Source organism: Babylonia areolata, chromosome 13, assembly GCF_041734735.1.
Source record: "Babylonia areolata isolate BAREFJ2019XMU chromosome 13, ASM4173473v1, whole genome shotgun sequence".
NCBI classification, from domain to species: domain Eukaryota; kingdom Metazoa; phylum Mollusca; class Gastropoda; order Neogastropoda; family Buccinidae; genus Babylonia; species Babylonia areolata.
Window position 1 is genome coordinate 12,960,645 of NC_134888.1, and position 24,587 is coordinate 12,985,231.

At 41.7% G+C, this 24,587-nt stretch overlaps 1 protein-coding gene across 1 annotated transcript in view; it reads right to left on the bottom strand.

Annotated features, from left to right (window-relative positions):
- LOC143289341 (transient receptor potential cation channel subfamily M member 4-like) overlaps positions 1-24,587 on the bottom strand; it is a 59,090-nt gene that overhangs the window by 15,428 nt on the left and 19,075 nt on the right. Inside the window, exons 2-3 of the mRNA XM_076598342.1 lie at positions 5,148-5,230; positions 965-1,024 (exon numbers count right to left, since the gene is read on the bottom strand). Coding sequence (XP_076454457.1) covers positions 965-1,024; positions 5,148-5,230 — 143 coding nt within the window. The remainder of the gene's footprint in view (positions 1-964; positions 1,025-5,147; positions 5,231-24,587) is intronic.

The following is a 24,587-nucleotide window of genomic DNA, read 5'->3' on the forward strand; positions in this document are numbered from 1 at the left end:
ACATGGTGTTTGCTCCAAGGCAGCTGCAAGAGAAATGTCAGGAGCAAAATGTTGATCTGTTCTCCACCTATGTCGACTTCACTAAGGCCGTCGACACCGTGAGTAGAGAGGGACTGTGGAAGATCATGGCCAAGTACGGATGCCCTCGGAAATTTATTTCCTTGGTCAGCCAATTCCATAAAGGCATGCAGGCTCGAGTCCAGGACAATGGCGAAACATCTGCTCCTTTTCCTGTCACAAATGGTGTCAAGCAAGGCTGCGTTCTGGCTCCTGCACTGTTCAGCCTCATGTTCTCTGCAATGCTTACTGATGCCTTCAGAGATGGCGATGTTGGTATCGGCCTAAAGTACCGAACAGATGGCAAGCTGTTTAACCTCAGAAGGCTTCAAGCAAAAACGAAGGTCATGACAGACATCAGAGACTTCTTGTTTGCTGATGATTGTGCCCTCAACGCTGGATCTGAAGCTGACATGCAACTCGGCGTCGACAAGTTTGCCACTGCCAGCAGGAACTTCGGCCTTACCATCAGCACGAAGAAAACTGAAGTTCTCCATCAGCCAGCCCCAGGGAGACCCCACGTTGAGCCCAACATCACAGTCAACGGTCAGAGACTCAGTGCGGTGGAGCGGTTCACATACCTTGGCAGCACACTGTCACGAAATGTGACCATCGACGATGAAGTGAACGTCAGGATTGCAAGAGCAAGCGCAATCTTTGGTAGACTCTATGCAAATGTCTGGAACAGAAGAGGCATTGGTCTTGAGACCAAGCTAAAGGTCAACAGAGCAGTAGTTCTCCCCACACTACTGTACGCCTGCGAAACCTGGACAGTGTACCAACGACACGCCAAGAAGCTGAATCACTTCCACACAACGTGCCTCAGGAAGCTACTGAACATCAAGTGGCAAGACAGGACCCCAGACACGGAGGTGCTTGCAAAAGCCACCCTTCCCAGCATCTTCACCATCCTGATGTGGCGCGCATGCCGGACCATCGGCTGCCCAAAAGGCTCCTCTATGGCGAGCTGCAACGAGGTAAGAGGCCACACGGAGGTCAGAAGAAGTCTCCCTGAAAGCGTTTGATATCAACCCTGACTCCTGGGAGGAATCTGCAGTGGACCGTGACAAATGGCGCGCTGCTGTGCACAAAGGCGCCAAGTTGTGCGAGGCCAACAGGACTGCTGCAGCTGTTGAGAAGAGGCAGGCCAGAAAGTCACGGGCAAACAAGCTCCCTGACAATGATATGCCTGTCTTTGTCTGCCCCAACTGTCAGCGAACATTTCTTGCGCAGATTGGACTATTCAGCCATCTGCGCATTCACAGATAGATTCATGAGCATCCCCCCCCCCCACCACCCTCCCCCCATCCCCCAGCTTGATGACAACGATGGTCATTATCGATCTCGATGGACACACACCACCAGAGAAAGAAACACGAGATGATAATGCAAACGAAGCTCTTTGTGATAATGATGATACTGATGGGTTCATGAACCGTCCATTTTCGAAGGAAGAAACTTAAGTTGCTTTTAGGAAATTGAAAAATCGTAAGGCAGCCGGTCCTGATGGTATCATCGGTGAACTGTATAAAAACTCTTATGATCAGGTTGTTCGTTTTTTCCAAAGCTGTTTAATACTCTATTTGATAATGGTGTCTTTCCTCAAAACTGAGTAGAATCTATTGTTGTGCCATTATTTAAGAAAGACGACATAAATAGTCCAAATAATTATAGAGGTATTATTTTAAGTGACATTAGCAGCAAATTATTTAGTACAATTATTAATGCTAGATTGCAGGAATGGGTTTATGAACACATTACAGGTTAGCATCAAGCTGGGTTTGAGAGAGGTTATTCAACAATCAATGTTTACATTATTAGCTTTGATACAGAAACAGTTCTCTCTAAATCGCAAATTGTATGTAGCTTTTATAGACTTTGAAAAAGGCATTTGATTCCATAAACAGAAATTTGCTTTGGTCAGTTCTACTAAAATGTGGTGTGAAAGGTAAATTATACAAATGTATCAGGAGTATGTACGGTTGTGTTAAATGTAGGATTAGGTGTGGCGCTCAGTTAACATATTACATTAATTGTACATCTGGTGTTAAGCAAGGTGGTGTGTGTAGCCCAATATTGTTTTCATTGTTTATAAATGAACTAGCTTTAGAAGTGATCAATAATGGAAGACATGGCGCCACTTTGTCATATGAAGATTTTGCATTATCCATTCTTTTGCTTGCAGATGATGTTTTATTGTCTGAAACTGTCATTGGACTACAGACTCAATTAAATAATCTACAAAATGCAGCACTATCGCTTCAGTTAAAAGTTAACATGGGGAAAAGTAATATTGTTGTGTTTCAAAAAGGGGGATTTTTAGGTGTAAGAGTGAGGTGGTTTTATAATGGTATTACAATGCCTGTTGTGAATGTTTACAAGTATTTAGGGATTTTGTTTTCCACACGTTTAACTTAGTATCGCTTGCAAGGGTCTTGTCAGTAGGGCAAATAATGCTTTGATATGTATCATGAGAAAGTTATCTTCGTTGAATAATACTTCTTTCAAATTATTTGCGAAACTGTTTGATTGTCAAGCACAACCCGTTGTGCAGTATGGGTCAGAGATGGCCTTTGGAGAATCATGGCGAAGTACGGGTGTCCCAGAAAATTCATCACCATCACACGGCAACTACACGATGGGATGCTGGCCCGAGTCCAAGACAACGGAGAGACTTCAGAACCATTCCCTGTCTCCAACGGAGTCAAGCAAGGGTGTGTTCTTGCCCCCACCCTGTTCAGTCTCATGTTTTCAGCCATGCTGACAGATGCCTTCAGAGACGCTGACGTAGGCATTGGCATCAGGTACCGCACAGATGGCTCACTCTTTAACCTCAGGAGGCTTCAAGCAAAAACTAAGGTGAGGACAGACACCGTCAACGACTTCCTGTTTGCTGATGACTGCGCTCTCAACTCTGCCTCCGAAGCTGACATGCAACACAGTGTCGACAAGTTCTCTGCTGCCTGTGACACCTTTGGCCTCACAATCAGCACAAAGAAGACTGAGGTGATGCACCAGCCAGCTCCAGGAAAGCCTTACGTTGAACCAAACATCTTCATCAACGGGCAGCGACTGAACGCGGTGGACAAGTTCACATACCTGGGCAGTACACTCTCTCGTACAGTTGTCATCGACGACGAGGTGAATGCCAGGCTCGCCAAAGCCAGCGCTGCCTTCGGCAGACTCCATAAGAACGTTTGGAACAGGAGAGGCATCACCCTGGAGACGAAGCTCAAAGTATACAAGGCCATAGTTCTCACCACACTGCTCTATGGATGTGAATCATGGACGGTCTACAAACGCCACGCCAAAAAGCTGAACCACTTCCACACCACCAGCCTCAGAAAACTTCTCGGCATAAAGTGGCAAGAGAAGATCCCTGACACAGAGGTGCTCACTCGTGCAAACTTGCCCAGCATCTACACCATCTTGATGCAGGCCCAGCTGCGCTGGGCAGGCCATGTAGTGCGCATGCCAGACCACCGGCTCCCCAAGAAACTGCTGTACGGCGAACTTCAACATGGCAAGCGCTCCCATGGAGGCCAAAAGAAGCGCTTCAAAGACACTCTGAAAGCTTCTCTGAAGGACTTCAACATCAGCCACGACACATGGGAGCTGAATACAATGGACAGACCAAAGTGGCGTTCAGCTGTCCACAAAGGCGCCAAATCCTGTGAGGCCAACAGAATCGCTGCACCAGAGCAACGCAGACAGGCCAGGAAAAGCAGTGCCAGCAAGTCCCCGACAGCCGCCATCCCCTGTCCACACTGTGTCAGAACCTTCCGGGCGAAGATTGGCCTGATCAGTCATCTGCGCACCCACAGAGCCCAACCCACCCACCCCCAGGATGACTAGATGGTCCTCGTCGATCCCGACGGACGAACCACATGGTTCAGAGCTGTGGGGACTGAGCAAAGCTGCTCTGCACTATGAATCTGTACATTTGTTTGCCATCAAGAAATTTCTCGGTGTAGATATATGTACTCCTAATGATTTCATATATGGGAAAACTAACAGGTACCCTGTTTACTTAAACTCTGCTGTTCAGTGTATTCGCTTCTGGCTTAAGTTGTTAGAAATGGAAGAATCTCGATTACCCCGTAAAGCTTATAGAATGTTGTTTGAACTGGATAGTAGAGGGAAAAAGAACTGGGTATCAGATATACGTGTTTGTTTGTTTGAGTATGGTTTTGGTGACATTTGGCTGAACCAAGGTGTTGGTAACGTAAATGGATTTATCAATGTTTTAGACAGCGTTTGATTGATTGTCGATGGCAGAAATAGCATAATCATATTCAGGGTAGTGAAAGATTTAGCATGTATAGAAGCTTATACAATACACGTGATATAAAACAATATTTAATGCTCGATATAGATAAACATTTAAGATAAGTAACGACAAAATTTAGGTTAGGTGTATCTGATTTGGCTATACATTATTATAGATACAGAGAACATAATGAAAGAGACCTGATTTGTCCATTATGTAAAACATTCAAGGAAGATGAATTACATTTTGTTTTATGCTGCACAGTCCTTGGTGAGATTAGACTAAAGTTTATTCCACAAGTATTACCAATATCCGTGTGCCTTTAAGTTAAGTCTTCTGATGTCATCCACAAGACAACGTGACGCGCATAATCTATCATGTTTCTTATATAAAGCGTTCAAACTTAGAGAAATTGTAATCTCGTAGTCTGTCATGAACTATTGTTTCTCATGTCAAGTGTTATTTTGTTGAAATCTGATTTTGTTCTTGAATGTTTTGTAACAATATATGTTCACTCACCCCTTCATGAGGGGCCATGGCCTGATGAATGAACCATTCGCATTCGCATTCTCTCTCTCTGTCTCTGTCTCTCTGTTTGTGTGTGTGTGTGTGTGTGTGTGTGTGTGTGTGTGAGAGAGAGAGAGAGAGAGAGAGAGAGAGAGAGAGAGAGAGATTTCTGTTTCTTCTGCTTGTCTCAGTTCATCTGTCTGTCGTTCCATCCAGACCTATCAGTCGCTTCCTCCTCCTCACCCACCTGCCCCCCACCCTGTCCCACACAAACACATGCCCTTCCCCATCCCCACTGTTCTTCAGCGGTCACCTCTTGCTGGGCACGGCTCATGGTGGGCATCGCTCTTGAACCGGGCACCGCCCGCGACTCGATCACGTGATCAGGGATCAAGCCTGCAACAAAGCACAATATACAATAGTACAGCGATGGAACATGCAAAACAATACTGCGAGCCCGTGATAAACCTCGATCTGTGGTAAACGTTTGTCAGTTTCATCCATGTATGTATGTATGTATGCTTTTTGTATTATACACATATTATATATATATATATATATATATATATATATATATATATATATATAATCTGTGTCAAATATAATTGTGTGTCCGGAACAACTGTTTTGAGTCGTGTGACAGTCTCATTGTTCTAAGTGTCTGTATTACCAAAATTGATGATAGGCACAGGCGTATCGAACTGGTCAATTCTTCGGGGAGTTCAGCCCGATGATGAAGGACCCGGAAGAATGACTTGTCCTCTGACTTCAACAAAGTGGGTCTGCCTCCTTCAGGAGCTTCCTACAAGTCGTAGGCTTTAATCCGTTGCTTTCCAGTTGTCTCTGTTTCTCCCTGTCTGTTTCAGTCTCTTTCTCTCTCTAGTTTTTAATGTCATGATATTGCAAACGGAGAAAAAAAGCTGGTGTAGTTATCCTTCTAATTTGTTTTGAGTTATTGTTTTCTCTGAGTTGCAGCCAAATCTGTAACATGGAGGAGACATTTGGGTGTTGGAGAATACCGAAAAAAGAAAAGTACATTAATTTTTGTACATTTTTTCGTGTGGGCCATCGAACAATAATGATTTTTTTTTTATTATGGAGAACTGAGTTGATATCCAGTTTATTCAACTCAAAATTATAATGTGAAATGTTTAAATTGACAAGAACGGGTGAATATAGATGGCCTTGATACATATAAGATATTGCGATTCAAAGAAGGTAACGGAAAGAAGACATTGGCTTTTAACGTCCAAAAATCTTTAAATTCATACACATTTGCATTTGTTAAGGATAACCAGCGTGTCCGAAGTATCCCAGTATTTTTGAAATGATTTTGGCATAGAATAATTTATTGCAGTTGGCAGGACTTGCAAACCATTATGCCTACACACCCATGATAGACTTGCACAGTACAAACACTTTAAAACGATACACATGACAGAATACACACACTGAAATTTAAAAATGGGTATGCTAGATGGGTTACTACATCAATTAAACAACATCACACATGTTTTTTTCAGTCGACAAAGCTAGACCATTTTCAAACATATAGTTACCAAGGTTATCAAGATCAGATTGATACAAACGAGGTATGTAATTCTGTGATTTTTGTGGGGTTGACTTTTTTAGATTGACACCCATCCACAAACATATATCACCAGCATACTGTACGTAAACTATACGATTTGACAATGCCTTTGGGAGATCCTGAATAAGAATATTAAAGAGAATAGGGGCTATAACTGAGCCCTGTGGAATTCCCATGTCAAGTATATGTGGCAAAGAATGTGTTCCCACCCATGCTTGAATAATTGTATTAGATAAAAAGCTTTTTATATACCCATAGATTTTACCAGATATTCCAACTGATTTCAGTTTGGATAACAGACGTTTGTGCCAAACCTGATCGTAGGCTTTTTTACGTCAAAAAACGTTGCCAGGACATTTTTTTCTGCGGGCAAACTGACGTTTTATTTGAGTTGTAACCTTTACTAGGTGTTCGACCGTCGATCTTCCTTTTCTAGAGCCAGCATGGTTCACTGGAATGATACTGTATTTTTCACAGTAAGTTGTTATTCTCAACAGGACTATTTTTTCCATTAATTTACTGACATGTGAGGTCAAAGCAGTAGGTCTATAGCTATTTTTATTACGTTTAGGTTTTCCTGCTTTTAAAACTGGTACAACTATTGATGTTTTCCATATCTGTGGTACAGTTCCAGATATCCAACATTTCTGATATATTTTGTGCAGGAAAACGATACATTTTTTAAATGTGTTTTAGCATCTCATTAGATAGTGCATCGATGCCAACTGAACTTATTTTTATTGCTAAGGGAAGCTATAGCAGTTTGTAACTCCTCATATGTAATAGGGGAATTAAACCACAAGTCATTTTGCGGAATGGGATCACTGTATAAAGCACTATTTTCTTCTCTGTCTCTGTGTGTTTTACACGCAGGTGATAAGCCTTCGTATTTGCTATTTTTCGCAAACATTTCAGCAAACATTTCTACCTTTTCCTGATCTGATAGAAAATTGTTTTGTGAGTCATTTGATATTGGGCAACTTGGTAACTTTATTCCATTTTTCATTTCTTTCATTTTTGTCCAAACTTTATTAAAGTCTTTATGATCTGAAATTTCTTGCGAACAAAATGATGACCAATGATCTTTTTTTTTAAGCTTGGGCTACTGTCATATTACTCTGAGTGTTTGCTTTCTTCATTTCTTTGTGGTTTGGAGGCTCACTTCCCCGAGGTAGTTCTGAAAATCTTCTTTCTTGTAATTAACTGCCTTTTCACATACATCATTCCACCAGGCATTGCCTGAACGGTCACCTGACTTCACAGCCTTTATTTTTGGGATCGACACATCAGCTGGTGATAACACAGCTTCTGTCAAATTTGAATATATTACATCTACACTCTCATTCTCAAGTTTTTCAAAATCGTGAGAGGTAAGAATGTTTTGAAATAAATTGGTGGTGAAGTTTTTAGGTGTTTATCTTATTTCAAAGCTGACATGGAACATTCACTTTGATTTCATCTTAACAAAGGCAAGGAAAAGTATCAGTTTTATGAAAATTATAAGCCACTTACCGTGGGGAATGGATACAAAAACATTGATTCATCTTTCCATGGCCCTTGTAAGATCTAAGATAGCCTATGCACAAGAAATATATTTCAGTGCACCTAAATATATTTACAAAAGATTCAAAGTGCAGATTGTAAGGCTATCAAAATTACCCTCGGAGTGCCATCTCATGTATCTAACCAGGAAACATACAAAACAGCCGGAATTCTTCCCATAAATGAACATCGTGAATTAACAACAGCAAAATTCGCTGTGAGATACACTTCAATGAGCGAGCTGACAGACTTGCTGGTAACGCAACACCAACGAGCGGCCTACATCTAGGAAAATCGGAAATCCTCGGAAAAGTCAAAGAATATCAAAAAGAACAGGTACAAGGCCGTCACACCCTCGATCGCCTCAAAGAAATAAAAGCAGAGAGAGGGAGTGGCCGTAAGTCTAAAATGAAAGGTAGAGCACGATGCTTTGCAAATCAAACAAATATCGGCATCATTTCCAAACCAACATTGCGCAAATTTCTTCAAAACGGAACAGTCTCTGTGGGCTTTTCCAAATACAATAGACTGAGCAACACACTAGACGCCACGTTCTTGGCATCAGAGATCTTTTCACATCCCTCTTGCGGCCAATCAATGGCAGCCTCTGTGCGTGTGTGTATGTGTGTATTTGTGTGTATGTGTGGGTCTGTGTGTTTGAGTGCGTTTGTGCATGCGCAAGGGTGTAAATGTACACAAGTGTCAGCAGAGTTCTGTGCACGTGAGTATGTGTGTGTGTGTGTGTGTGTGTGTGAGGGAGAGTTGGGGTTCCGGGGGTAGAGGATGAGGTATGTGAGTGTATGCATGCCTACACTGTGGGAGCGGCGGGATATTGGAACGTGCGGGTGTATATATATATATATATATATATATATATATATATATATATATATCTTTGTATATATGTGTGTGGGGTTGGGGGTGGGGGATGTGGGCGTGTGTGTGCTTGTGCAAGTGAGTGTTCATCTGTGTGTGTGTGTGTGTGTGTTTGTACCGTGGAAGCTGCGATGCGTGGCCTGGGGATGGGTGTGTGGAGGAGGGGGTGGAGGAGGTGCAGGTTAATGTGTGTGTGTGTGTGTGTGTTGGGGCTCATGTACGTTTATATGTATTTGACTGTGCTTTTATATCTGTGAAACTGCATGTTTGGTGCATATCTGTTATGCATGTGTGTGTGTATGTGTGAATGAATGTGTGTCTTCATGTTTTACATTTATTTGCTTATTTGTCATCATTGTTGTCTTATTTATTTATTGATTAATTATTATTATTAATATTATTACCTTTTTGACTCACTTGTGTAAACAAAGTGAGTCTATGTTTTAACCCGGTGTTCGGTTGTCTGTGTGTGTGTGTGTGTCTGTGTGTCCGTGGTAAACTTTAACATTGACATTTTCTCTGCAAATACTTTGTCAGTTGACAACAAATTAGGCTTTAAAATAGGAAAAATTCAGTTCTTTCCAGTCATCTTGTTTAAAACAATATTGCACCTCTGGGATGGGCACAAAAAAATAAAAAAAGAAGCCTAATTATATGCAAACTGCATTTACTGTTATATTTATATTTTTGTATTCTGTAAACTTGGCAATTTGATTTGATATTCTGACCCAACAACAAGAGCAGTCATTATTTTCATTTTTTTGTTCAAACAGGAACTTCTTTTGCTAAGCATGGAAGTTTTATTTATTTTGCAAATGTTTGGGGCAGATAGTAAAAAAGGGAAAGTACTATGTAATTAATGCTAGGGGACTTAATTTGCTTTAAACTGATCTTTCTCATCTTAATCATTAAATTTTGAAATTATCCTCAATACATAAAAAGCTTGGATTTTTTTTAAAGTGTATCACAAGTGAGTTTGGAAGGCTTTGCCTCTCTTGTTTTATATTATAATTATTATTTATTTATTTATTTACTTATTTATGTACGCGTATCTATTATTTATTCGCTTTTTTTCTCAAGGCCTGACTAAGCGCGTTGGGCTACGCTGCAGGCATCTGCTTGGCAGATGTGGTGTAGCGTATGTGGATTTGTCCGAACGCAGTGGCGCCTCCTTGAGCTGCTGAAACTGAAACTGAAAACTGAACTACTTAGTGAGCCATCAAATAGTTTTCTCGAAAATAGCATTCTTTGTTGATTCCAAATCAGTACATTATGCCCTAGATTTATTAATTTTAGCCTTGAAACAAGACCTGACTTAGTTATTGAGGCAAATCATTTGGTACATTGTTTGAAGATTAAAGGGACTGAGGTCAGTTTTTGTTGGGTGCCTTCTCATGTGGCTAAAAGAGGAGCACTAAATGCCCCATACACAAGATAAAATATTGTGAAAATATTGAATGCATTTGCAAGGGACTTTTAACGGTAGAGCACGTTTTAACCCGCTGTTTAGTAATGAAACCTTTTTTGCCTCCAGAAATTACGGAACACGTGTTACCAGTTTGAAATGTTAACATTTTTTGGCAAAAAATTATATATTTTAAACTGTTCTCTTTTAAAGTTAGCTACTTATGTGTTAAATAGTCCAGTTGGTTGTTTATTGTAGGTCCCCATGTGAACCTCTTTTCAAATAATAATCTACAGAAGTAGTGCATACAATACTTGATTATTGATAATTTTTTGTCCTAATCCCGCTTCCCCGTCCCGCCTCTCACACACACCCTTCCAATATTATGTTGTTTCTTTCTCCAATCACTGACACTCACCCTCTACATTTCAGATTCTGTACTCTATCTTTTCCACATTCTGTTCTATCTCTGTCTGTCTGTCTCTCTTCCTTTCTTAGTCCCCTCCCCCTTGCACCCCCCTCTCCCCTCCCCCTCCCCTCCACCTCAACCGCCCCCTTTTCATTCGAATATACAGAAATGTTGATTTCTAATTAATAATAACAATCATCATCATGATAGAAATGATAATAATCCAAATAATAATAATAATATCATTTATTTCAGTCTAATATCATCATCTTAGATGAATAGACTATAAATAAATAAACGAACGAACAAACGAGGAGCACAAGATTCAGAAATATCGACAAAAGTACATGTCAGTCTTTCCGTAAAAGAGGCATACACTTTGTAAAAAAAAAAAAAAAAATTAGCATGGGGTCGATTTCATAACCGATGGAAGGAAAAGTTTTTAAAACACAAAAGGACATTATTCCCCGAGAATATTATCAAAGAAAAGATGCCGAATCCATCAGCTTGCTATACAACATCAATAACCTCTACTTTCTACCGTATAAAACTTGATGCGCTGAAGACAAAGTATTGTAAAAATGTGACATGCGTCTGTGGAAAGCAGCTCAGCTTGCATCATGGTTTGTTTCACTGTCAGCAGTTACCTACCTTCTTGCCCAAGTATTTCAAAGCTAATAACTACTCTGCAGAAGATTTTTTGGAAAGTTATTTCTGACGAGGTTCTTATGGCCGAACTTTCACAGGCATAAGTTCACAGCCCTATTTCTACATTCCTTTAATGCACTTCAGAATTGTGTTAATAGTTTATGATTATTATTATCATGATTGAATTGTTACTGCTAAATGTTAGGTGTGCATTTTGGGTAGTTTTCTACCTTTCCTGTTTTCCTCTTCCCTCTCTCCCCCTCTCTCCCCCGGCCCCTCTTTTTATATTTTTAAAAAATTCTATTTCTTAATCGTCAAATATCACTGATAGTGAAAAGACGCTAAACTAAAGAACGAACGAACAAACTGAAATAAAAGAAGTACACTGAGTGCTTCAAACAAATTTAGATTCGGTGTCTCTGATATTGCCATAGATACAGTGCCGGAAGTAATGTTCCATTTGTGTAAAGAGACTACAGGAGAAAACAATCCATCGCCTGCTTTGTTGCCCTGCTTTTCATAATAATAATAATGATAATACAGTGTACTTATATGGCGTAAACTCCCCATTTAATGGGCTCTAAGCGTCTCACGTGACCATATACATTGGTGCATTACAGTACACAACAGCACATGATGATATAAAAGTGACAAACAAAATGTATGTGCACCAATGCAGTACTACGTTTGGCATATGAATAATCACATAAAAATCACTATGTCCTACACGCACGCACATGCGCGCACAGAGTAAAAACCGCTCACAAGCACATTCACCAACAAGCACACACACCACACGACAACATCAATGCGGGAGACGGAGTTTGGGGGGGCGGGGTTGGGAGGGGGGGGGGTAGAGGGGGTTGGGTGGAGGAGCGCACCAGGGAGTGCAGAGGGTGGAAGAAGACAGCCAAACGACTATGCTTTGTCACATTTTGAACTGGTAGGTTTTTGTTTTGCTCTGAAAGAAGACAAAGTCAGTGAGTGACGGAGATCCAAAGGAAGAGAATTCCAGACAGAAGGTGCTTGATACTGAAAAACTTTTTGGCCAGATGTGTTTGAAGATAATTTGTGGAATGGAAGGAGTTTTTCTCCAGAAGACCTGGGAGAACGGGAGGGAGTGTAAATTTGAAGGACAGAAGACAGTTGAGATGGGAGAGTGTACAGGAAGAGGCGTAATATCAAATCAGAGGGCAAACCAGCGAGCAGTGAACTGCGGTAGTCAATGCGACTGAGGACCAAGGAACAAACGAGCTGATTGGTTGCTTCAGCAGTCAGATACGGTCAAATGGTGCGGATTTTCTTCTTTTTTTTTTCAGTTGGAAGTTTTACTTAAATTACTGAACGTGGGATACATAGAGCTTTACCTTTCATGAAATGCATTTCACCGCGATGCCTATTCTGATCAGTGTCGCAGATGAGAAAGAATGCATCATCCTCAGAATACTCGTTTAACAGTTCACATGTGTCCGAACACTAGATCAGTGAGCAGAGACAGATTTCCGCGTCAACACTCTACGTTAATGACTGACTGTGACGCTCGAAAGAAATAAATGCAGTATTGCCTACAAGAATATGATGACCACATGACGGTTATCTGAATCAGTTATGGGCAGACCTGTGAGTGCATGTCAAAGCAATCAATATAGCTAGTTTACCAAACTTAGGTACTGTCAACATACTTGTATGAACACAAGCGATGTGTCGGAACTTACAATTTACAAATCATCAATACAGTACTTACACTGAGCGTGTGTTCCAGACTGAGCAACACCTGTGAAAGTGACCAATGCTAACACTCGTCACGCTTTTTATGCAGGTCACGCTAACAACACTGATGGCACTTTACGGCTGCAAGCAAATCGCCACTTGTGGGGTTCGAAATGAAGAGAGTTTTGTTTGTTACTAATCGTTCAATGATAAATTTCTAAATGATTCCTGAACTGATTTCAGTCAAATCAGTCGCAAAATAAATAGCTCAACACCACAATTCTAATTTCTAATGGGTATAAAATGAAGTGTTGGTTATGAAAGGTTAACCTATAAACTTAATTTCAGCTACTGAAACAGAGTACTTTTAACGAGTTCTCAGCTAAAAATTGCATATTGCTTTTAATCAGTTTAACGTAGGCAAACACTAATGGTATAGATTTAAAGAAGAAATTGTGACAATTCTACCAGTACATAATTCACTGGAATACAAGTAATTGATAGTGCAGGTTCTGGTCACTGACAAGTGACCACATACAGAATTTAAGACTGAATCATTGTATGTGACGATAACACAAAATGACATAACCCTCAACATCAAACTTGGCCCCAGGAAGGATTATGATAATATTTAAATAAGGTAACTGATTTAAATGTATGTAAGCACAGCAGACATAACCCGGCAGTGAACGATACATAGATTTCGTTATATAAATGTTTGGAGCATCTAGTTAGTTTGGGTTTCAGTTTAAATTTTGAATGGCGTCACAACTGTATAAAAGCCTGAGTTCAAATCAGTAGGTCAAGTGCAAAATGTCATCTGCAACAGCTTTTGCCGTGAAACTATGCTGTAGCGGTCATTGTAGCCAGCTGAGCACTCGGCTACATTGATGTTCCTTTTTTTCAAATATTTTTATTCATTCGATTTGCACAAAAACCTAATACTAAGGATACTATATATCACATTGAATCAATACATAAAATAGGACATAGGATACATACCAGAAGGGCATACATAGTGCACAGGCTATTCTGCATACATTTTTTGTGTGCCCAACTTGTACACTTCGTTTATGTCTCTGAAAATACCATGAACTTTGAAGGACGCAATGGTTGTGAAACAATTTCATAACCAATGGAATTCGCATGTGTCTGTGGACGGAAATTCGCCACTGAGGATGGCATGAAAATCCACAGGACAAAACGGGTTGTATGAAGAATCTGATGAATGCTCAGCAGCACACATTGCACCAGCAGATTAGTCGTCAGAAAACTAAGGCCAGGATTCAAACCATAGTGCCAAGGACACCCATGCTGATAATTCAGACGAATCATTTGTACAAGATCTTGACGCCAAACGCCAGAAACTAACCTTACCACTTGCAAGAACAAAAACGGAATGGGAAGAGTTGGACCAGAAAATAGTCCGAAAACTTGATGCGCTGATAGGAAATAGCACCTTGGAACACAAGTTAGCCACCAACGGAGATATCATGAATGCAATCTGTCGGGAAACCTATGGAGTGAAAGAACCACAGACAAGAACACTTCCTCCTCAAAAATCCAGGCGACGAGAAATGGACATCATCCGATATGCAAAAAGAAAGCTCAAGACAAGGATGAAGACTGCTTCAGAAGCAGGGCCTACAGAAACTTTGGAAAGACCTGAAAGCAAAGCACATTGCCCTCAGTGAAGCAGAATCAGCAAGGAGGGAAAAGAGCAAAAAGAAGACACAAGACTACTTCTTTCCAAGACCCCTTTCAGTTCGCCAGGAAACTGTTCGAGCACTCCAAATCAGGGACACTCACAGTGGACAAAGAAACACTTGAACAGCATCTCAGGAAAACGTATTCCGATCCACAAAGCAAGACAGAAAACTACATCTCAAGGGTTTGGTTCATCCCAGGAAACCAGAGAATGTCAGCGATAAACTACCAACCTTCGAGGAAGTACAGAAAGTGGTCAAGAAAGCCAGGGCCAAATCATTACCAGGGCCAAACGGAATACCGTACCTGCTGTACAAGAAATGTCCTAAAGTCCTTGAGTGGCTCCACAGAGTGATAAGATCAGCATGGAGGAACCTGAAGATCAGCGACAAGTGGATGACAGCTGATGGCGTGTACATCTCGAAAGAGCAGAATTCAAGTACCATCAGCCAGTTCAGACCAATATCACTCCTAAATGTCGAAGGAAAAATCTATTCTGTCATGTCTGCAAGACTGAAAAAATACCTCACAGCAAATGAGTGCCTGGATGTGTCAGTCCAGAAAGGTGGCGTCCCAGGAGTTCCTGGTTGTGTAGAACATGTCACAATGATTTGGGATGCAATCCAAAGAGCAAAGGCAGAGAAAAAGAACCTTGACATGGTATGGATGGATCTGATAAAGGCGTACGGGTCAGTTCCTCATGAAATGATCCAACTGGCTCTCGAGGTGCACCATGTACCAACGACCATCAGGGAAATACTGAAGAAGTACTTCCATGCCTTCTCAATGCGGCTCACCACCAAGGAATACACGACAGATCGGATCAATCTGGAAGTGGGCATAGCCATGGGCTGTGCAATTTCTCCAATCCTGTTCGTGCTGGCAATGGAAGTGATCTTGAAGGCCTCAATGAAGGGAACGGATCGAGCCGACTTCGGTAACGGATAACAGATACTTCCTTTGAAAGTCTTCATGGATGACACAACAGTCCTTTCAACAAAAGAGGATGACACCCGTGAAATATTGAAGCGGTTAGACGAGCTAGTTGCCTCAGCCTGGATGAACTTTAATCCAAAGAAATCACGGAGCCTGTCACTGCGTAAAGGAATGGTAGCTGAAACGGTCACATTCACTGTCGCCAACCAACCCATTCCATCGGTGTCGGATGAAATAGTCAAGAGCCTTGGAAGATGGTATGATGAGTCCCTGAAAGATACAAAAAGAGGAAAGGAAAACAAGCAGACAGCAGAAGGAGGCCTGCATATCATAGACCAGTGTGGCCTTTCTGGCGAATACAAAGTGTGGTGCCTACAGTCTATGCTGATACCAAAGCTCATGTGGCTTCTCCTGAAAAATGACATCAGCTGTAGCACAGTCGAGTTGATTGAGGCAAAGATCAACAAGTACACACGCAAATGGCTTCGTGTCACACTTGGTCTCACTGACGTGGCACTCTACTGTCGCCAAGCAAAGCTAAGGCTACCTCTGAAATCCCTCGTCGAAGAATACAAGGTAGGGAAGGCAAGACTTCTCGGCATGCTCGAAGGCTCAGGAGACAGTGTTGTGAGATCCAACCAACCCAAGCTGAAGACTGGCAGAAAATGGAAAGTCAGGGAGGCAGTCAGTGCACCGAAAGAAAGCCTTAAGACGAAGGAAATAACAGGCCACACCCAAACCAACAGACAGGGCCTGGGATCGACAAAGATGGAATGGTGGTCCAAGGCAAGGGGAAAAGCAAAAAGAGACATGATCATACAGGAGATCAAGAATGAAGAGGATGATAAAAGAGTCCGAAGGCAGTCCAGCAAGGCCAGCAGGGGCAGTGGACAACATGGAAAAATGCACTCCAAAGGAGCCTCAGCTGGAGCGACATGTGGAACATGGCCCCTCTGAGGATCAGCTTCATCCTAAGATCTGTGTACGACTTCCTTCCCTCCAATACCAACTTGGTGAAATGGGGGAAAGCAGAGGACCCTGCGTGCCCACTCTGCCATGGCAAACAAACAGTGGAACATGTCCTCAGTTCATGCAAAGCGGCGTTGAGTTAAGGACGGTACACATGGAGGCACAACCAAGTGCTAAAAGAAATTGCACACGTGGTGAGCACTGTTCAAGGAGCACCAACCCAACCAGAAGTTCCAGTAGAGTTCCGCTCTGCAGAAGGCAATAAAATATGGCCAGGAACAGCTGTAACATCCAAAGCATGGAAACGTGGGCTGCTTGATGGTGCTGAGGATTAGGAATGTGCATTCCGCCTACCAGAGGGGAAGAAACACCCGGAAATCATCAGCAAGACGGCATGAGACCTGACATAGTACTCCACTCCAAGGCAACGAAACAAGCGATTCTGACTGAGCTCACTGTGCCACACGAAAGCAGAATGGAGGAAACCCACATCTACAAGACTGAGATGTATGCCAGTATAACCAGCAGCCTGAGAGAATCTGGCTTCCAAGCCAAAGTCTTCACCATATAAATTGGTGCAAGAGGGTTTGTGAGCGCATCTGCCTACAGCCTCACGAAACAGCTGTCAATTTCTGGCAGAGAGAGGACACGGGCTCTCAAGGCAATGGCAGAAGCAGCAGAAAGAGTTCCAGCTGGATCTGGTCGAGGAGGAACTCAAACTAGGCATACAATGGTTCAGTGGTTAAAACGTCTGCCAGAAAAGGTGACTCATTCCTGCAGTGGCTACCACCCTGGAGGCGCGGGTTCGAACCTGCTGAGGGGGGCTTCTTCTCTGAAGACCTTGTACTGTCAAGCTGTCCCTAGAGTTTCTTATCACTAGGCTATACGGTTTATAACGATCACTAGTCGTCGTTGGCATCGCTGATGCTTTCTATTTTCCCGTTTATTTTTACTCTTGCCCCTTTCCCTGGTTGTGATAAGCTGCTGAACAAGAACGACAAAGGGAAACAAAAGAAAGCACAACATCTGAAAAACAAAGAAAGTGAGACTGAGAAGAAAGAAGAAGAAACAAATATACAAATGAACGCACGAAAAGAAGGAAAAGAACAATAAAAAAGGACAATGGACACTTTCTCATTGTGAATAAGTAGGCAATATCTTTATATGGTTTTCTGTATTGTAATCGTTTTCGTTATCTAAATAGGTTATGAAAATGCAAGCTGAAATGACAACGAGACAAAGGACAGGGGTGGGGGGTGGGGTGGGGGCGGAAAAAAAACGGCACAGCTAATGTGAAGAAGTATCAACTGAGTAAATGAACAGAACACAGTAACATCAGGATGATACATTTTGTTCGCTATGTAAACAAAGGGGAGAGAGGAATTGATGCCTATGACAAGCGTACACTCACATACATAAACAAAACTGGATAACCGTCATAGGACGTTTGTTTGTTTATACAGTCTGCTTTCCACTGACCCGACCCGACCCTGACTGGAGGGGGGGGGGGGGGGGGGGGCGAGTAGAGGGCTAGTTTGTTGAGTAATAGAGAGGGGATGTGAACATGGATGGGGCTATTTCAATTTGGTGATCTTGTGCATGTTTGATTTTTTTTAAATGTGTGTAAATATTTGTATGTTATACGTGCAGGTGAAAAATACTTTTGCATGTGTTGTGGGCATTTAAAGTTGTATCCTCTCTCTCTCTGTCTCTCTCTCTCTGTATGTGTGTGTGTGTGTGTGTGTGTGTGTGTGTGTGTGTGTGTGTGTGTGTGTGTGCGCACTTACTGGCTTGAATTTCCTCCCTTGTGTTCCCAGTGTTTCCTTTTGTAAACACTGCTTGGTAAATTGGCCTACGGTCGTTATAAAATCTCCCAAATCATAATTTGCTTCTAACTTGCATTGAAGATTTGAAAGGCAACAGTGTGGAGAACACAGTAACAAGAAATGGCAATGCTGAAATGTCCACCAATGGCTACAAAAGTCATCAGCAATTCAAAACTTTGGAGATGCCCAGGTCGTCTTTGTAAATCAAGACTAAACGTTAACGAAACGTGGTTCGTGGAAATGAAGAAAGGTCACAGTCATGCAGCCACTAATGAGAAGACGTGACACCGCCCAGTGCTTTGTGAAACACGGTAGAAGAAAGCTGCTGAAGAGCTGAGCGACAGACCGAGCAGGATGGTCAATACAGAACTGACCAGTCAATCATTACAAACTGACAAATTAATCATTATCGAAATGACCAGTTAATCATTTCTGAACTGACTAGTTAATCTGTTCTGAACTGACCAGTACAAACACAGTTGTTTTTTTGTTGTTGTTGGTTTTTTGTTTTTGTTTTTTGGGTTTTTTTGTTGTTGTTTTTTTGCTGTCAGATGTGAGAGCAGTCAGAAAAGCGATGTCACGAGGCGAGGAGAAAGCGCAAAGCAAAACGTGCATCCCCACGTGAAGCGGCACGATGGCCACAGAGATCAGGGGCCTGAATCACAGACAGTGTCCCATCCACTCCAGTGAACGACCCTGTCAGTGGTATAATGTTTTACACGGCTTACAAATCCCTCCCCGTACACAGCTTGAAATAGTCTTGCTCTGTAAAATCCGCTGTTGTGGCAAAACGGAAGGGGTTATGTACGGGTATTTAAAAAAATCGTACAAATCGTACAAACGCCCATTTGTCCATACCATATTTGAGAGTTACGCAAGTCACTCATAAATATGTAAACATCGGTCTGCGAAGATCAGATTTTGAAACTGGACTGAAACATAAATTTGTTTGTTTACAATGGCATTTGCTTTTTTTTTCTTTAACAATTGCAAATCTGAAGAAAAAAATGTCCTTTTTTAAAAACCGTGATATAGAGCGGTTGCCTGGTAGTAACCCGTTCAAAGAGAAATCGAGAGAATCTAAGCAGACAGGTTTGAACCCCCACACGCCTGTATTTTCTCCCCCTTTTTGTGTGATATTCATACATCCGATGTATCACACAACTCAGTATTCTTTGAAGATCTATATATTCCTGTTTTTGTCTTATCATTGATGTTATCATTATCATTAGTGCTGCTGTTGTTGTTGTTCATCTTCTTCTTCTCTTTCTTCTTTCTTTCTTTCTTTTGTATGTTCTCAGAAGCTAAAAACAAACCTTGTATTACTGTAATCTGAAAACATTAGCATTATTAACTTCAGCGTTCTTGTATTCAATGTATTAAAAATAAGTTGTGATAGTCATGGTGAAATATCATCTACTGGGAGAATATGACCTCTGCAGCATAGAAAAATGACTGAAATAAAGCATGCCCTAATCGTTTCTCATAGATAGTGCACTTACCAACTGGTCGGTCTGCAGTAGCTGATCCTTTTACAGTCTGCTCGCAAAGTATGGGGTCTGGCCAACAGTTCGCTTACTTAACGCTCTTAAAGAGAACACAAACCATCGCTCCCAGAGCCAAGTCCACTCACCAGCGACTCGCCACTCATCTGCAACGAACAGCGGGCTGTGTCAGCTTTTGTCCCCATCAGGGTCATTCCCCGGGAAAAAATGTTTTCGATGGAAGAAACTGGATCTTTTTCAACAAGTGCCGCGTGATGCTGACAAACAGGACACTGGTTCGTAACGTAGGTCATGACAGTTGACTAACCCTGCCTGTGTTATCGTCTGACCCCTTTTCGTGCTTGTGTTTGTGTTTTGCTGGTGTTGGTGTTGTTGTTGTTGCTGTTTTGCTGTCCTTATCTGGTGTTCTCTCATTACTTCCACGCCGCTCACACCCAATCTATTAATACACAGTCAACCAAAGCTCGTAATCCCAGTACTTGCAGTCCACTGGAGCTATCGATGTCAGCTCGCCAGGAGGCTGCCCACCATAGGACATGCTGAGTCCGTTTGGTTTGGTCAGTGCTGCCTGTCCTGATTCAACACGCATGGGATATGACCTGTTAACCCCTCTGATGACAACAATAATTCCTTAGTCACGGAGCTAGACTGAACAAGCGCAACCCCAAGAGTGGAGACGGCCACCATGTCTCTTAAACGACACCATAGACTTGAACACGAACTCACCACCGGTATGGAAGCAGAGGAGAAATCGAAACCAACGTTACCATAAGAGCTGAATAAACGGCCACAATATTTGAAATATCTTAATATATATTTTTGTATGATGACGTATGAAGATAATGATGATGCCAATGCTCTTGTGCAGATCCTTTGGGTTTACTGGGCCTTCTTCGTGACAAGGCCGTGCTGTTGTGTCCTCTTTTTTTTATTTTTTTTTTATTTTATTTTTTTTAATTCAGCCCATCATGACCCGACAGACACCTGTTTTGTCAGGAAATTCGAGCAAGGCAAGAAGTTTATTTCGTGTGCCCCCTTGGGGCAGTGAAACATTACACACATTCACCCCCAACACATAGCATGCGCATAAAAGGAGTGATGTCAAAAATTTAAAATAGGATCATTCGTTCAATCACTCAATAAACGCACTAACAAGTAATATTTCACCCATAATACAAACAACAGACAAAATATCAACAAAAAGAACTACGTATGCAATAAACAAAGGATTGAAGTTTTAACGGTATTCTATTGGGTTTTTTCCCAGAAAACAGTAAGTAGAATTTAACGGAATTTGGGCGGTTTCTATGATATCTTGATAAACATTTCTGCCTGATGCTTCCAAAAAAAAGGGCACACGAACAAATAGTGAAACTCGTCAGCAATGTCGTTTGTGGAGCATTTGTCACAGATTATTTCATTTCTGGGTAAGTTATCAAAGCGCTTTGTGTTAACAGGCAAAGCAACACTGCCAAAGAATCGTCTGTGTGGGAGCACAAATGGTAAGTGACTTATGACCACAGAGATGAGTGTCACCCACTTTATGGATGCATCTTTGGGAATGTCACTCAAATTTGCAGAACATATACTGCATGCGTTCCTAGACTGCCTGGCGTCCTGATAAATGTATTATTACTATCTCTTTATATATATATATATATATATATATATATATATATATATATATATATATATATATATCCTCATCAGCGTCTTCGCCACCATCTTCGCTTCAACTGTCATCTGCATCATAATCACCATCATTATTACAAGTATACCATCGTCATCATTGTCATTGCTTTCACCAGTAAGAGTTGCGTCATCACCCGTAATACGCACACCACCAACATCATAACGATCATTATCAACCATTACAGCCAACACCGTTATCACAGTCACAACCGTCGTCATCTCCACTGTCGTCGTCATTAACACTTCCATCGCCACCAGTGCTCCATTTCTCACCCCATCAACCACGTCACAATAATCCGAGATGTATGCCTGTGTCTCTCTTTGTTTTTCCGGTTAATGAAGAAAGCCAGGTGCAGAACAAAGACAATAAAACAACTGAGGTCACACACAAAAGCAAAAACAAAACAAACATTGAATTAGCTGTATGTACAGCATTTGCTATTTGTCGTTTTATGGAGTTAAAAAGTATGTTTATAAACTGTGAACGGGTTTTACGCCATGATCTCTTTCGTGTTTTGGCTGTATTTAATTCAGCACCCAAGTTTATCGACCCGCAAAAGGTGATCAGAAAAAGACCTGTGTTTTTGGAGGACATGTCATGGTGTTGAACTCATCGATCATGGGGCACATTTCGGGAGAAACGTTCTTGGGGAAATCCTGATCAGGGTTTTTGTTGCCTTTCAAAGTCCATAATGTGTCGCCAACTGACACTGTCTCTTCTTTTTTTGTTTTTTTTTGTTTTTTCCAAATCTTTATCAGTGTTAAAACCAGCTTCTTGTTTATCATATATGTTACCTCTCTCTGTGTCCGTGTCTCTCATTTTTAAAGTTCTATTTTACTTTTTAAGTATCATTCATAGTTTTCTTTTTCTGTGATTTTCTGAAACCAGCTATTGGTTAAAATGGTACTGATAAGTGTAACGTAAATGATTTTATAATGATGCACTCAGTTTCAGTTTCAGCTTCAAGGTGTCAGAGCGTGCGGGCAGATCCATATATGCTATACCACATCTGCTGGGGAAAAAGGTACAGATGCCTGACTTCTGCATGGCCTTGGGAGCCTGTTCTGGGTGAAATAAAAATATGAATAAATTAATTAAATAAGAATGATAAAATAGAACAAGTTAAGATAAAACAAAACAAAAACAACATAATTTCTGCAACAGAAGGCAAATACATCAGAAATAGTGCAGGGGAAGGTAAGTAGAAGGCAAAATCTTGAAATGAAAAGATGGAAGAAAATGGGCCACACTCAGTGAACACGCGTGCACAACATGCGCGCACAACAACACGCGCACAACAACACGCGCACAACATGCGCGCACAACAACACGCGCGCACACATCGACACAAGGTACAAAACATGCAGACACACAAACACGCAGACACACACAATCATTCAGACACACACAAACATGCAGACACACAAATATACAGACACACACAAACATACAGACACACAAACATGCAGACACACATAAACATACAAACACACACAAACATGCAGACATACACAAACATACAGACACACAAACATACAAGCACACAAACATACAGACACACATAAACATGCAGACACACAAACATGCAGACACACACAAACATGCAGACACACACAAACATACAGACACATAAATATGCAGACACACACAAACATACAGACACACAAACATGCAGACAAACATGCAGACACACACAAACATACAGACACACAAACATGCAGACACACACAAACATACAGACACACAAACATGCAGACACACAAACATACAGACACACAAACATGCAGACATACACAAACATGCAGACAAACATGCAGACACACAAACATGCAGACATACACAAACATACAGACACGCACAAACATACAGACACACAAACATGCAGACATACACAAACATACAGACACACACAAACATGTAGACACACAAACATGCAGACATACACAAACATACAGACACACACAAACATGCAGACACACACAAACATGCAGACACATATTCAACCGAAAATCACTGACTTGTACCAAACAGCATGAGATGAAAGCACATAATGGAAAATGCATGAACATGTACCAAAAACAAACAACCAACAACAACAACATCGCTCTATGAACTTGTGCAGAAAACTTAGCGGATGCTTGATCTGAAAGAAAAAAGGAGCAAAAAGGGGCGTGGTCAAGCCCTGTCAGCCCGCATGTACAATCTGCAATTGTACTCCACAGGAGTGTTTTCTTTCTCTTTCTTTACTTTAACGTCTCTTCACTGGCAAGTGATATTAGACTGAGGGGGGATGGCGGAGGGGGGATAATGTGGGGGTGGGAGGGGCGGGGGAGAAGAGTACACACATGCTTTGATTTTCCTTGTGTGTGACCCGGTGTAAATAATGTGTTTATATATATCATTATTATTGTACAGTACATTTTGCTTATACAGTGATGCTATGCAGCGCCCATTCGATATTCCTGTGTGACTAGCCCAACAGTGATTCTATGTAAATTTGAACTCCGAGAGGCTGGTTTCGACAAACACATACAAAGAGCTTTCAGACAGCAGCCTCTGTGAACGCGCAGAAACACGAACACACGCACGCACGCACGCTCGCGCTCACAGAGAGAGAAAGGGAGAGAGAGAGAGTCAACGCCTATTGATCCCATTTTATACAATTATCTCACAAGAACATCCAGTTCCGTTTTACTTGGAAGAGACCAGGAGCCTGTGGCACTTTCACTGGGCGAGCTGTCTCGCCATATATGGCTGCAAGATTCTCACCAGGCCACTGGGCATGACGTTCTTCACTCGGGGTGTTGCCATCAGTCCAATTCAAGTGCCGTTCTTATATCAGCACAGCTCCGTGACAAGTGGCAAACAGAGAACCAGATAGCGATCCGGATTTAACGGTTTTATCCGTAAGATCTATATCCGTATGACTGGTATGT